This window comes from Pieris napi, chromosome 2 (genome assembly GCF_905475465.1).
Source record: "Pieris napi chromosome 2, ilPieNapi1.2, whole genome shotgun sequence".
Classification (NCBI taxonomy): Eukaryota; Metazoa; Arthropoda; class Insecta; order Lepidoptera; family Pieridae; genus Pieris; species Pieris napi.
The window spans coordinates 10,936,602-10,952,545 of NC_062235.1; the positions used below are offsets into that span (position 1 = coordinate 10,936,602).

The 15,944-nt window shown below is 33.5% G+C and overlaps 1 protein-coding gene across 1 annotated transcript; it reads right to left on the reverse strand.

Moving 5' to 3' along the window:
- Positions 1 to 8,675: 8,675 nt before the first annotated feature.
- LOC125059570 (toll-like receptor 7) lies at positions 8,676 to 12,978 on the reverse strand. Its single transcript, XM_047664056.1, has one exon. It carries the CDS (start codon positions 12,741 to 12,743, stop codon positions 8,991 to 8,993), a length of 3,753 nt encoding a protein of 1,250 aa, XP_047520012.1. The 5' UTR covers positions 12,744 to 12,978; the 3' UTR covers positions 8,676 to 8,990.
- Positions 12,979 to 15,944: the final 2,966 nt, after the last annotated feature.

The window sequence follows — 15,944 nt, forward strand, 5'->3', positions numbered from 1 at the left end:
GTTGTGGTGCTACTCTATATGACTTGGCCTCAGATTTCGCCCCTTTCTTTGCTTATTTTGTTATTATAAATAATTATGTGATTGGCTTCCTAAGCCTAACATATATCGACGATTTTTTTTCGCTTTCCTCACAATGTTTGTTCTCACCCGTTATCGTAGGAGCTCGATTTAATCTGGAAAGAATTAACCATTGGTGCACAGCCGTGATTCTAAGGTAAACGCAGACATAGAGAGATAGTGAGCCACACACTCAACCACTAGGCCAATACTGCGTTATATACATTATAGTTATGTTGAGAAAGAGGAAAAGGGAGAAAACTAGACACGTCAAGAAAAAAAAGTAGGTATAACTAAAAACAATATTAGTACCTACGGAGTTGGCTGAGAAACAAATCCATAAAAAATAGAGGTTTCGTAAAATATAGAAATTCAAATTTTTTCAGACGGGTGATATATTTGAAATGTTGCCAAGGTATCTTATCGTGGAAGTGTATTAGTCTAGTCGACAAGTTGAAAATGGAACAAAATAGAGATACTACTCCTAAAATTATGTGCGATAGCTCATTGGATCCGGAATGACGTCTAGAAAAATGTGCTAAAAGCGTGTATTAGCACATAAAAAATTGCAAAAGTTATAGACCATTAAAGATGAAAAAATAATGGCATTTAGTTTTTTGCCAATATTTAATAAACTATTAATATTTAAGAAATTTCAAATAAAGATTCTGAAAGAGGAGGAAATTTCTAATAAAAAACTCCTGACTCCCAGAACTCTATCTCCATTATTTATAATGTTAATTTAACGCAGAAAATAGGTCTGCGGGTGACATTTTTAGGATTCGCGCGTGGCGTCAAAAGCGACTACGGCACATTAATTAATTTATTTAAGGTATTGAATATTTTTTTTTAAATTTGAAAAAATTATGGTGTGTTCTGAACACTATAATTAATTTATTCCCGTTGAAAATTTTACTTAAAGTTAATTTTTCAACAAGTTAAATAATTGTTAACTAACGAAATTTTCTCGAACGACCGTCTTAATTGTAAGTGAAAAAAAATGTTTAAATAATGGTCGTAAAAATATTTCGCTTCGTAGAGCCTTTCTTACATACATACTTAACAAGATCGTGCCATAAAAGTTAAAAAAATATTTATACTTTGTTTATAACAATTTTTTTACTTAAACAAAAACTTAAAAATTCATGTAATGATGTTAAAAAAAAATTTTTTTTTCTCAATCATCATATAATCGTTTTTTTATTAATACAAGATATTTATTAATTTGCAAAAAAAAAATTCCCGCCATTTGTTGATAAATTTTTTTTCAACAAATTGATTAAATCAATATTTTTAAAAAAAAATTTAACACAACTTTATTACATTAAAAATTTTATGATTTTTAAAAAAAAAATTTTTCCTTAATAACAATTTTAAATTGTTTATAATCGTTTTTTTTAATTTTCTATTGTTTAAATAATTAGTTAAGAAATTTTTTTTTTCCTAAAAATCATAATTGACAGTCTTCTATAAAGTAACAGAAAAAAAATTTTTTTTAATCAACAATTCTATTGTTTATTAACTTACCAATTTGTTATAAACAAATATTCAACTTTTGTTTATTTTTTTTCTAAAACTTCTAAAATTAACAAAAACAACCATATATAACAAAGTATAGAATTTTTTTTTTTTAATTTTAAATAAAAGTAATATTCATGATAATCAAAAAATTTACAAAAAAAATTTTTCTATACTTTGTTATATATGGTTGTTTTTGTTAATTTTAGAAGTTTTAGAAAAAAAATAAACAAAAGTTGAATATTTGTTTATAACAAATTAGTAAGTTAATAAACAATAGAATTGTTGATTAAAAAAAAAATGTTTTCTGTTACTTTATAGAAGACTGTCAATTATGATTTTTAGGAAAAAAAAATTTCTTAACTAATTATTTAAACAATAGAAATTTAAAAAAAACGATTATAAACAATTAAAAATTGTTATTAAGGAAAAATTTTTTTTTTAAAAATCATAAAATTTTTAATGTAATAAAGTTGTGTTAAATTTTTTTTTAAAAATATTGATTTAATCAATTTGTTGAAAAAAAATTTATCAACAAATGGCGGGATTTTTTTATTTGCAAATTAATAAATATCTTGTATTAATAAAAAAACGATTATATGATGATTGAGAAAAAAAAAATTTTTTTAACATCATTACATGGATTTTTAAGTTTTTGTTTAAGTAAAAAAATTGTTATAAACAAAGTATAAATATTTTTTTAACTTTTATGGCACGATCTTGTTAAGTATGTATGTAAGAAAGGCTCTACGAAGCGAAATATTTTTACGACCATTATTTAAACATTTTTTTTCACTTACAATTAAGACGGTCGTTCGAGAAAATTTTGTTAGTTAACAATTATTTAACTTGTTGAAAAATTAACTTTAAGTAAAATTTTCAACGGGAATAAATTAATTATAGTGTTCAAAACACACCATAATTTTTTCAAATTTAAAAAAAAATATTCAATACCTTAAATAAATTAATTAATGTGCCGTAGTCGCTTTTGACGCCACGCGCGAATCCTAAAAATGTCACCCGCAGACCTATTTTCTGCGTTAAATTAACATTATAAATAATGGAGATAGAGTTCTGGGAGTCAGGAGTTTTTTATTAGAAATTTCCTCCTCTTTCAGAATCTTTATTTGAAATTTCTTAAATATTAATAGTTTATTAAATTATGGCAAAAAACTAAATGCCATTATTTTTTCATCTTTAATGGTCTATAACTTTTGCAATTTTTTATGTGCTAATACACGCTTTTAGCACATTTTTCTAGACGTCATTCCGGATCCAATGAGCTATCGCACATAATTTTAGGAGTAGTATCTCTATTTTGTTCCATTTTTAACTTGTCGACTAGACTATATCTATAAAACGTTTTCACGAATTTCAACCCTTTAAAATAATTTCCGTGGAAAATTTTATTTGAGCTCGCAATTTTTGGCGATGAAAATGCACTTTCATTGAAACCGAAGAACACCTTGTGAATGAGAATTTTATATAGCTACAGTATAATTAAATTGGTAACTGTTTTCTTTTATTTTAGTACCGTCAGCAATGTTATGAAAGAAAGCTTTCTATATTCATGAATACAATCACGATGCGCGCCCATTTCCGCGGTTCAGTAGACTATGGTATTATTTTACATGTTTTCTTAAAGAATATTTTTAATAAAGTAAAGCTAAGGGTTTCATTTTATATTCTTATACCTTAGAACTGCTACTTTCGGGATGATTTTTTTACCAGCGGAAACTAAAATTAATGTGTTTTAAATATAAGAACATCTACCTTTACAGAGAGACAAAAGAGTAATATCGATATAGTATGAATGTATATATAATACTAGCTGACCCGGCAAACATTGTTTCGCCATGTCTTTTGTAGTATATTATTTTTTATTTTTTTTTTGTGTTTTTTTGTAGTATATTATTTCTAGGAAGCATTTCTTTAGTTCATTAAAATAACTACAAAAAATTTTGGCGAAGAAATAAAAAAAATTGTTTAGGGTGGACACCCGTAAAAAGAAAGATAGATAGTAGCCGACTCTCAGACTTACTGAATATGCATAGAAAATTTCGTAGGAATGGGATGAGCTGTTTAGGAGGAGTATGGGAACGAATATTGTGACACGAGAATTTTATATATTAGATATATGTATGTATATGTAATAAGACTTGTTCTGAATTAAGCCTCTTATAACGAACTATGAAAGCAATAAAATAGCACACTGTTCTATAGATGTCTATTTACAATATAATTATATAAATTCTTGCAACCATTTTAGGCGACCCCGAAATTCACCAAAAAGTAAAAATATTTATTATTTATATTGATGTCTTGTATATCAAATTAATTAATTGTTAAATTTTTTAGTTGTTAATAAGTTTATATAAGATTAGAAACATTTATGGAAATTTATTTATTTTTTTGTGCAGTTCAAACTAAAATCTTTTAAACATACAACAGTTTCTTGAAAATGAATTAATACACAATTTACATTCATCGCAACCGCTAGCCACCCACCAACTTCCAACATATTCATATCACATTGCACTACGATTATCATTCATACATTACACTTCGAGACAAAAGTCGTGTATATAAATCGCTCGGCACGTGGATAACGGTTCGAGATATTCATATTCTCAATGCCAATTATGGTGTAATCCTTAGTTTATGTTCGATTGAACATCAATTAATCTAATCGTCTGGATAAATGCTTTTCAACTGGTTGGGTTATTATGACATGAATACCAATTCTTTAACAAAAACATAGGTCTTCTGGTGGTATGTTTACTGAAAAGCATGAGGTTTGAACGAGAAGCCGACAATTGAAAAACATATTATTTAAACAATTCTAAATGTATACCTAAGTTAGGAAGTGTGGCATAGATGAGAAGACAAAGAAGGTCACGCTGTCCTAGCGATAGTTTGTTCGTCTAGGACAGTGATTCCCAAAGTGGTCTATATCGACCCCTAGGGGTCTATGACAACCTGCAAGGGGTCTACGACAGCGAAAAAAAATTTAAATTCAAACACGTACACTGATTGTACCTATTTACTTACATCATACTATATTATAATATCAAAACATATACATTATTTATAAAAGTACCCTACATATCAGATAAAAAAAATTATTTTGAGTAGTTTTAATTTAAATTCAATTAATAAATGAATAGATTAACATGTGTTTTTACTTTAAGTTTTTAACACTAAACTTCACTACAGTTAGAAATCTACAGGAAATCAATATCAGGTCTACCTAACACGGAAAAAAATGGCAAGAGGTCTACGACACAAAAAAGTTTGGGGAACTCTGGTCTAGGATATCCTTACGTTATAGAAAGTGCACTAATGTTTGATGGCCGTTTCAGTCTTCTTTAGTTTTGCAACAAAAAATATTATAAAGGGAAGGACTGTCTTTTTAACCAAAAATTCCTTAAAATAATTGTACCGACTCCAAAATGAGGCTATTATTTTCACTCTATATTTACCACAAAATAATTAAATACTATTTCTGCTATATGATGGCCAAGCTTATAAAATGCTGGAAAGAGTGCCTCGCATGGCTATACTCTCGGAATGTAACTCTGAGGATTTAGTTAATCGCCTCGCTAACTAAGAAAACCTGAGTGGGCGAAATGTACAGCCTTGGATATTTTTTTTTATTTTTCTACTGATTGGTCAAGGGCTAAATGTATTAATTTATATCCAGAGTATGAAGATCATTATATTTAGGAAGTCGTATCATTTGATACCGTTCGGTCCACACCATTTGCACGGAATATTGAACATATACAAAAAATAATTAGTACCATTTCCGTAATTCAACTTTGTCCTTCTGGGAAAACAATTGATATTTATTTTCTGCAATAAAGTTACAAGTCGCAATTCTCAGAGCCGGGTACGAGTTGGGATCTGACGTAAGTATTCATAACAACTGTGAATGTTCACTGTTCATTGTTAATTCTTAATACAATGCACGACTGGGACACGCGCGAACGATCATTTATTCTCTTATCGCTTTTGCACCGAAAGTCCCTTAAAGATGCGTTAACAGCCGTAGAGCCGTTTTGGTCCTTTACGTTTAGAACTGTTAATCCAATATACTATGTATAAGATTTATAAAATATAGGTCTAGTCTAACTATAATATTAAAAAAAAGTCAGGCTTTTGTTCATCAAAATTCTGCATGAATACTAAATCATTCTAATTGCACTCTGAACTAAAGTACTATTCGTCTCTTTCTGACAAACTATGTAAACACAGTGATGGGAAGTGATAGACGATTATTTTTTCACAAATAAATAATCTATATTCGGTAACTTGTAGTTTCCTTGTAATCCGTATATTTAACCCAAGTTCGAACACATCCTACAAGTCAAATCGATAAAGGAATCTTTATATGTTTACAATAAAATATTAAAACTCATTATGACAAAGCTTACCTTAGTGTTTGTAAACTCCTCGAGAAAAGTTGCACCCTCATCACTATTTGGCTTATACAAATACTCCAACACCACTCAAACAGTTTTATCTAAAACTTTAGCACAAGTATGTCTTATAAATAGTTAAAGAGCCTTATTATTATTTGTCTATTCTATAGGCTATTATTATTAATGTCAAAATTAGGTTACGTTTTACGCGCTACCGCTTGCCAATCGGGTATTTGGAGGTCCTTCTCCATCTCTTCAGCGCTGTCTTTCTTTCTTCTTTTGTCTTATTGAGTCGTCTCTTATAAGTCCAAAAAGCCTAGGTATTACACGACCCTATACTTAATTAAACTATTCATTAACTAATAGTATTTGAAACTTGCACTAAAAACATATTATACCATTGTATGTTATTACATACATAGTATAGTCCGTTTATCAACCATATGCCGACAACGCATAATTTCGTAGTTTGATCACACAATCTGTAGGGGCGACGAAAACAGAGAAACTCATCGTGATTGGAAAAACTGAAGGCAAAGATCACGTAGACGTTCGCCAACGAGATGGACTGATCAAGTCAAAAACTCATCGATCTCAAAACTATATACAGTTTTAAAATAATCCGCGCCAGATCCCACTATACAGCTGACCACGATAGAGAGAGAGGTAGTCACAGAATCTCTTTTTCATATACCAAAATAATTTATTTTTCATGTTCATTCTACGCGACATTTTTTCGTTTCTTAATAATTAATAATAACGAAACGTATTTCTAAACACATGTTAACGTAATAAACGCATATACAGTAGACATTTCAGTAGCAATAAAAACATTCGTGATTCTCTTGGGCGTGATATTTATAACACGAATTCTCATTATAGTTCCAAAAGCTCATTTGCATAAAGACGACAATGGCGTAGCAAAAAGGTTTATTATGTCATAAAGTTTACATCAGCAATCAATGTTGATATAGACTCCCATTCTTTATTATTACTCAAATGCATGTAATAGCTGTAAAGTTTATGGTATTTTTTTGTTTAATTAGGACGGGAGTCGCGTTTGTTTGTTAACTGTGTAAAAATCTTGAGGATTAGATAAGATTTAAAGTAAATAGTGTTATCAAAGCCCTGGCAGAGCTTCCTGAATTTTAAGATATTACGGGCAATAAAGGCACAGTAGAATTCTATGTGATATTTGTCGTGTTATGTTTGAAACATAATTTAGTACTATCTTTTGTAAAACATAATATGGTACAATAAAAATCACAAAGTGTATATAAAAAATAAAAACCAGTGGCTCTTTTTAGGTCTGGGCCTCAAATTTCTGTATCTGATTCATCTGGCTGCGAACTGAATAGTTTGTGTATAATCAAAAATCAAACCCAATAACATTATTTTACATGGAATTTAAACGAAATTGTTAGATTGTATAAATAATCTTGGGCGTGACACTTGTAGAGGCAAGGGCGGCAAAACCTTCACAGCCTTGAATTTGTAAAGATGCGCACATAGACAGAAAGTCCATTAATACACAGCCGGGGATTGAACCTACGACCTTAAGGATGAGAGTCGCACGCTGAAGCCACAGATACTGCTGCAAAGTCTATATAGTTCGAATAATATACGATCAGCAATCACGATTCTTCTTACCTAAATCGGGAGACCTTCCAGAACGATTTTGAGACTACAAATGTACTGAGACAAGTTTTGTTTTAAAAGTTCCTTTCTCATTTTTCCAGTGATAAGTTACTCCGCGTTGCGTCACTTTGGTAATCCTCACCCGCGGCGCCACTCAACAGCTAACACAATAAAAACGTAACTCAAAATTAGCTTCTCGTTTTACAAGCAATAAAATTAATAGTAGCACAGGGGGCGCTGTTGTCACGCTCAAAATTTTAACTCGACAATTTCGTTACGCGCAGGGGCGTCAGAAATCATATCAACTAATCTATTTTGAACGTTTATTCAATCAGGCAACCCTATCAATGTGTTAGGTGCAACTGTATATATTGGTAGAGTAAATTATAAAAGTATAATCCTAGATTTAGGGCAAGAAATATATGAGCCAGTTTTTCTCATATTCTTTATTAGCTTAGCTAAGGTGAAATGGAATAGTTTTGAGAGACTACATAAGACACACGTTTTAATTTTTTTTAATAGAAGACTCAAGCCCTAAAAAAAATTCTTTTTAGTTTTCCGATGTTTAGTTTCTTATTTTGTGTAACCTGCGGTTATTTAATGAATTATAATATATATATATTAAATAAAATTATAAAAATACATTTTAGGAAGTTACAATTATATGTCAAGCCTTTCGTTTTAAAGTATTTATTTCTTGTTACTGGATAGATGGTAATCTAAAAAAACATAGTCTAAAAGCCAAATATTGGAGAAATTCTAGAGATTTTATTCTCGCGGGATGAAATTCAATAGTCATAATTTTTTCAATACTACACCACGAAACAGCTGTAATCTAGCTAGAATCGTAAAAAAGGGATTGGATTCGAAATAAAACATGTATTGTCCCTTGTTACGTTATACGTACAATATACATTATTCAATCGGAGTGAGCAACCTTGGGTTTTGATGGAAAAGTACCTACTAACAAAAATATTATGTCGATCCTGAGTTAATTAGACTGAATCGTGTGTAAAATGTGAAATTAATAAAAGACCCTTTCAAGTTATAAACATTTTATTAATCATCTATACAAACATCAGCCATAATCGAATAATCTACAATAATTTACAGTCTTTCAAATTAATACTTACAACATTTCAAACAAAATTCAATAAATAAGCGAATCTTTTAAATGCGAAATTTGGTATCGTTATTGTACAAAAGTTACACAATTAACACTATGAGGTCTATATACACCATCGGACGACATGATTCATTCAAAAACTTTCACAGTAAAGCGACATGCTCAACGAACGTCTACCGATATCTTGGTGATACCGTTATAATGAGATCTTTCGTTACAACTACGTTTTAAACCAGGTACGTCTGAACTGTGTGTTGTAATACCACAGCTTGCGGATTGTGCCGGCCTTGGAAATCATTAGACGAATAATCGGAATCGATAGTGGAATAAATGTGTTCGGATAAAGGACGATCGCATGGGGAACGTTCAGCGGAATTCGCCGATTTGCCGCAGAGCGTTTGACAAGTGCTGTTTAATACCGACGCGTCCATTGTGTACGTATTGGAATTCCTTCCGTAATTGAGTCTTTTCAACTTATGCCCGCGCCGCTTACACGATGGCATCGCGTATCGTAACCTCTCCCAAAAACGTTTCTCTTTCCACGTTATCTCTAAACCCGTTTTTAAATACGATTTTAATTCCGGATCTCGCGGCGCGAGCCCTACGGAGACAATTATTAATTTGTGTGGATTGTTTTGGAGTGCGCGTTGAAATGCTTGTCGGAATTCTATCTGAGACCATTCCGTTAAGATAAAGTTCTTTGTCAGAACAACTATTATACGCCGCGAGGCTTCGGTCGCTTCGACCACTAAGTCAGGGAACTGGGCGTAAGTTGCTTCAAATTGTGGAACATCTCTATAATGTAGACAGAGATGATACGACGGATAGCCGTTCTCAAGCTCACGCGCTAAGGATTCTATAACGAATTCTTCGTCTTTTGGACTGTAACAAATATAAGCGTCATAAAGCTTATCGGCGTCGTTAAAAGCGCTCGCTAGGGGAAAGAGCTTAATACCGCAATTTGAGTATAACCACATTCTGCAAGCGTATCTAAATGTGAACACGAAAGCTAATATTAATAAAATAAGCATGAACCCGGTGAGAACCGAGGCCAGTAATGGTATGTTGTTAGAGACGAAGAACGCGCTTATCACTGAGTTATCACTTATTTCACTACAAATCGTCACATTTAAAATCAATGGCTTTTTCGATAAACTAGATTTCTCACTGTTGCACCAAAGATTACGGATATCCACAACCTTCTCTACATTCTGCGATATGTATGTGAGGAATCCTTGTAAATATTTACAATCACAAGACCATAAGTTATTGCCGACGAACAGAGTCTGTAACTTTTTGTTATTGTCCAAATGCCACAGGCCATAATTTACGAGTCTATTTCCGTCCAACCGTAAAACTTCTAAAGAACCCAAAAACGTAAATGTTACATTCGAAATGAACTCAATGGTGTTGTTCTGTAGGTATAATTCCCTTAAGTTGTTTAATTTAGAAAATTCAAGGCCTTCAAGGCGTTTTAATTTGTTATTGTCTAAATGCAGTATTTTGAGGTCACCCAGTTCACGAAATGTGTTATTTTGGACACTTATTATATTACTCGAATTTAAATAAATTACTACAGCCCTCCGCATCAATTCAAAGAGAGTTTCATTAAGCTCATTATAAGAATTTCCGTCAAAGTAAATATGAGTGGCGGTCGCGGGCATATCGCGAGGTATTGTGTTAGCTTTTTTCGCAGAACAATCAACTACATTCGTCGTCTTTGTCGAATCATGATAACAAGAACAGTCTTGCGGACACACCGATTTACAATTACAAAAGGTAAAATCACAACAAGTGCAATCATCGGGACAATGGCTGTCATATTTACAAAGGAAATCTTTTATATGAAGAGAAGTAACGGCTTGGTTTTTGACACCGCGGACATAAGATTCTTTACATACGACATTATTCAAATCCATCACGTACGGGTATTGTCGGGAAGTAACGGAATTTATAAGTAAAAGCCATTTCATTGTACAGTCGCATCGATAAGGGTTAGCGCTTATATAAAACTGAGGTAATGTACGGTCATCAGATCGCGCGATACGCAAGCTGTTCGCATCTAATGTCTCGACTTTATTAGCATACATGTCAACACGTGTAAGATTAGTTTTTTCAACAAAAGTATCAGCCTCTATAGTTGTTATTTCATTGTTGTTTACAAATAAAAGTTCAATGCTATTTGGTAAAGACATGGCTGATAAAGAGACTATACGATTATGGCTCGCGTCCAATGTCTTAACGCGTAGATCGCTTTGAATTTTATAGTAATTACCAAGAATTTCGATAAAGTTCGCATGAATATCAAGCCATTTCAAGTGCGACGGGACGAAAGCGTAATCGAACCAGACTAAATGATTTTCGGATAAATCGAGCCATAGCAATTTTTTTAAAGACACAAATACTCCATTTATATCTGAAATGTAGTTAGTGTTAAGTCGCACGGCTTCCAACTGCGAGTTTCTTTGAAACGTTTCAGTTCCTATCGACTGTATTTTATTTTTCGCCATATTAAGCACTTGTAGGCTAGGCATTCCCCAGAACATGCCCGCTGTGAGATTTCCAATTTGATTTTCGATTAAACGCAAACCGGTTAACTGTGATAAATTTTGAAACGAACTGTTCGTTATTTCCGTCAATAAATTTTCACCCAAGTCTAACGATTTTAAAAATGGTAATTGTGATATTGCTTCCGGTACATTAGTAAACTTATTCGAACTTAAATCTAATTCCTTCAAGTCGGAACAATTTTTGAACGCGTTTTCACTTACATATGATAATAAATTATTATTCAAATTTAATTTGTTCAATATAAATAATCCATTAAACATGTGATCTTCAATTGTTCGTAATTTGTTGAGCCCTAAATTCAATGTATGAAGATTAAAAAGTGGTGAAAACGCGTTATCATCAATAAAATTTATGGAGTTGTTGATTAGGTTAAGATTTTGTAGAAAAAATAAATCTTTAAACATATTCTGAGCGATGCGGGCGATAGCGTTATGGGACAGGTCGAGCACAATTAATCGTATTAAACCACTAAACGTTTCATCTTCTATATGGTCGCCCTTTAATTTATTCACCGAAAGATCTAAAACGAGTAACTGATCCAACCTATTAAATATTCTTTTGGGCAATATTTCCAGTTCATTGTTCCTCAAGTAAATTTCACGAATCTCTCTCGTATTTTGAAACAAGCCTTCAGGCAAATAATTTATAGCGTTATCGGAGAGGTTCACAACTTTTAACGATAGAAGGTCACTGAAAACTTCGGCGGGCAACTCGCCTATTTTATTGTTCTGCAAGTATAGTTGTGTGAGCCGTCGCAGATGTAATATTTCAGAGTCAGCTGGCAAGGACATGATATCGTTGTAGCTCAGATCGATAGTCTGCAACGTTGAACCACATTTGTGTCCAAAACCCAGCTCATCAACAAACTTTATCTTATTGCGAGTGAGGTTTAGAGAAATTATGTTTTCCAGAGCACAAAACAAATCAGATGGTATCTTTCTTATGTTATTAAAGCCGAGATCTAGAGTGTGAAGCTCCCTCAAGCCGTTAAAGGCACCAAAGGACATCTCCAATTCTTTATTATGACCCCAATCATTATTCATGGTGCGTAACTGCAAGGTCTTTAAACCGCGAAGTCCTTCGAACACGTTACCAGGCAGACGAAGAATTTTGCAACCGATCACAGTGATCTCCGCTAAATCTTTCATTTTACTAAACTGATGATCCTTGAATGTGGTTTCGATTAGATCCGCGCCGCAGGTGATTGCAAGCTTTTCCGCGCCATCGGAGTGCATCGAACCGGGCAGCTCCCGATCCGAGGACAGCGTCCGTACATTGCACTTCACAACGTTCTCACCGGCCACTCGAAAACATGCATCTGCAGCGTCAGGCGCCCCCGTGAGCGCCGCGCCCATCACTAAACAAAAGAATATCACGCTAATTATCATTTTAAACCGCACTTTGTCCATTTCATTTTCACTTGTCAACTTGTTTTGATAAATAAAACTTTGGTCCGTTTGTCGCGAGCGATCATATTATAATACGCGGCACTATTTGTATGAGAATACGATATTGTTAAGGTTGTAATAATTATATTGCGCGAGTCTCATTGTAGCGTTATCCAGACGCGATCCCCTCTCGGCGCCGGAACCGCGACTGCCGTGCTCGGTAAAACGCCATCAATGCGCGGCAGCCGGCTTCTTGCTAGGGAATGAATCGCACCATCGCATTTCTATTACCCACTGCATAGATACGAATAAGCCCGCACATAGCTAGTTTATAGTGATAGGAAAAGCACTTACGTATATAACGTTTTCGCTCTACGTGACATGTCTCTGGAGGAAAATACATATTAATTATACTTTTTGTGTTTAGAAATGTAAATCTTGAAGATGTTTTAGAATATTATTATATCGCATTTTTAAACGACTCTAGTGGAATAAGCAGTCTCAATTAATAACTGAAAATTGGACTTTATTTATCACACGTAGAAAATATATTATGTGTAATGTGTATAATACATATATGCTATCTACGACTTCTCTGTGCTATCTACGACATCAGCGTGGATATACATAAATGAAAATCCATAAGGTTCGTGTATAATAAATAAAACATTAAACTTTCTAGTACCTACCTCATTCTTTTGTGTAAAGAAGTTAATACTACTTACAATGAATTTGAATATTTGTGAACATTGAACTCGGTCGTATTTTTTCACTATGACCATTGAAGCATAATTTAGCTAGATTTATACATTTCTCGCAATGTAGCGACATCTAGAGATAAGAATTGCATTCATACAGCGCGCTTGCGAAAATTGTATTCAATACAATAGAATACAAATAGGAAAACAAATGTTTTTATTACGTTACGTAGTTTAATTGGAAGTTCTGTGGTGATTTTTGCTTACCTTTCGCTTTAATTTTAGAAAAATCATAACGTCACTTTTATTTTATTAATAGCTCATGTCAAGCTATTGTTGCTTCATAAGAAATTTTATAAAAGGTATAAACGCATATAGCCTCGCAAACACATCTATCTCTCACGCAAACTCTATTATTTGGTTTACGCGCGTATATAGAAAAATTATGCGGATTGAAATCCGTGAATTTGTTAAATTAATTGACATAACGATACTTTCAATGTGTGAAGTCTCGCAATCATTATCGTTAAAACCATGCAGGTGGGCGGAAGTCATAGCCAGGGCTCAAACGCGTCAGCTTAACACAAGTCTCACTTCCAATTAGGGATATTATTTAATAAAATACATGTTTTAAATAAATGTTTTTAGGTTTCTGTACTTCACAATGTTGCGGTAAAGACATTCAACTTAATACTGTTTACACTGATAGTTTTTTCATTAAAGTAGTAAATTTTATCCTGTATAAATTGATCTAAGTATTTTTTGCTTTTTTTCATCAAATTATTCTTCTATTTCTTTTAATCTAAAAAACTACACAAAAAATGTGATTTTAAAGACAAACCACACCTTAATTAGAAAACGTATTTTTCTTGGCATATATTTGCACAGTGCACACGAACAAATGCGTGAGAAAAAGCTAATAGGTGATACTTTTGTGAACACCATAAACATCGTAAATTGATAAATACTTCATGACCTTTTATTTCAATTAATTAGATGCTTTAAAATTATTTATTTACACTTTGTTGCAACAGCAACAGTACGAATAAAATATTTAAGTAAAACCGTGTCTTTAACGGTTAAAAAGTTAACCAGATAAAACAGAAACTGTTCAATTTCAAATTCTTCCGCGCCTTAATTAAGGCACATGTGGGGACTTACTGGCTTAGCAGCCAGACCAAGGGCAATCTTGGGTAACATACTTTAAATTTAGAATAAAACAGTGCTACCTATACACCATTGGGGTTTATTGCTCGTTCAGACACGGCGGGAACCGCGCGATTTGAGAATCGCATGGAAATCGCGCGGGTCTTATTTGTATGAATTATTAAGTAATCGTTCAGACATACCCGCGCGGTTAATCAAACCGCACGGTTTCCGCAACCCAACCGCCAGAAAATAGAATCGCGATACTCCCGCGCGGTTCTATTACTATGAAGATCTTAGTGCCCGTTCAGACACGGCGGGAACCGCGCGATTGTCAGATCGTGCGGTTTGAACCGCAAAAATTTCGACTGTTCAAACATTGGCGGTTAGTTAGCGATCAGTTTCAAGATGGAAGTCGAAGAGTAACTAACGTGTCTGTGGTTGATAAAGAGAAGGCAGATTCAGAGAGGATCGACTGACACATGGTAAATTTGTAACACTTTTGACTATTTGAGAATGTCAATAAAATCTTTTGATGAACTCATTGAACTAATCAGGGAAGGTATTTCAAGCTCTGAAACACATATGAGGGCAAGCGTGTTACCAGAAGAAAAACTCTCCACTTCATCAATAAATAACTCAGTGTCGAAGCGATAGCGAGCTCACGGTGCTCTTGTTATGACGTGTTAATCGCGCGGTGCCCGCAATGCTTATGAACGCTGAGTAAGATCTTCATAGTAATAGAACCGCGCGGGAGTATCGCGATTCTATTTTCTGGCGGTTGGGTTGCGGAAACCGTGCGGTTTGATTAACCGCGCGGGTATGTCTGAACGATTACTTAATAACTCATACAAATAAGACCCGCGCGATTTCCATGCGATTCTCAAATCGCGCGGTTCCCGCCGTGTCTGAACGAGCAATTACTCAGCGTTCATAAGCATTGCGGGCACCGCGCGATTAACACGTCATAACAAGAGCACCGTGAGCACGCTATCGCTTCGACACTGAGGTATTTATTGATGAAGTGGAGAGTTTTTCTTCTGGTAACACGCTTGCCTTCATATGTGTTTCAGAGCTTGAAATACCTTCCCTGATTAGTTCAATGAGTTCATCAAAAGATTTTATTGACATTCTCAAATAGTCAATAGTGTTACAAATTTACCATGTGTCAGTCGATCCTCTCTGAATCTGCCTCTTCTTTATCAACCACAGCCACGTTAGTTACTCTTCGACTTCCATCTTGAAACTGATCGCTAACTAACCGCCAATGTCTGAACAGTCGACATTTTTGCGGTTCAAACCGCACGATCTGACAATCGCGCGGTTCCCGCCGTGTCTGAACGAGCACTTAGGGTCTTTCACAACCAACAGTCATTTG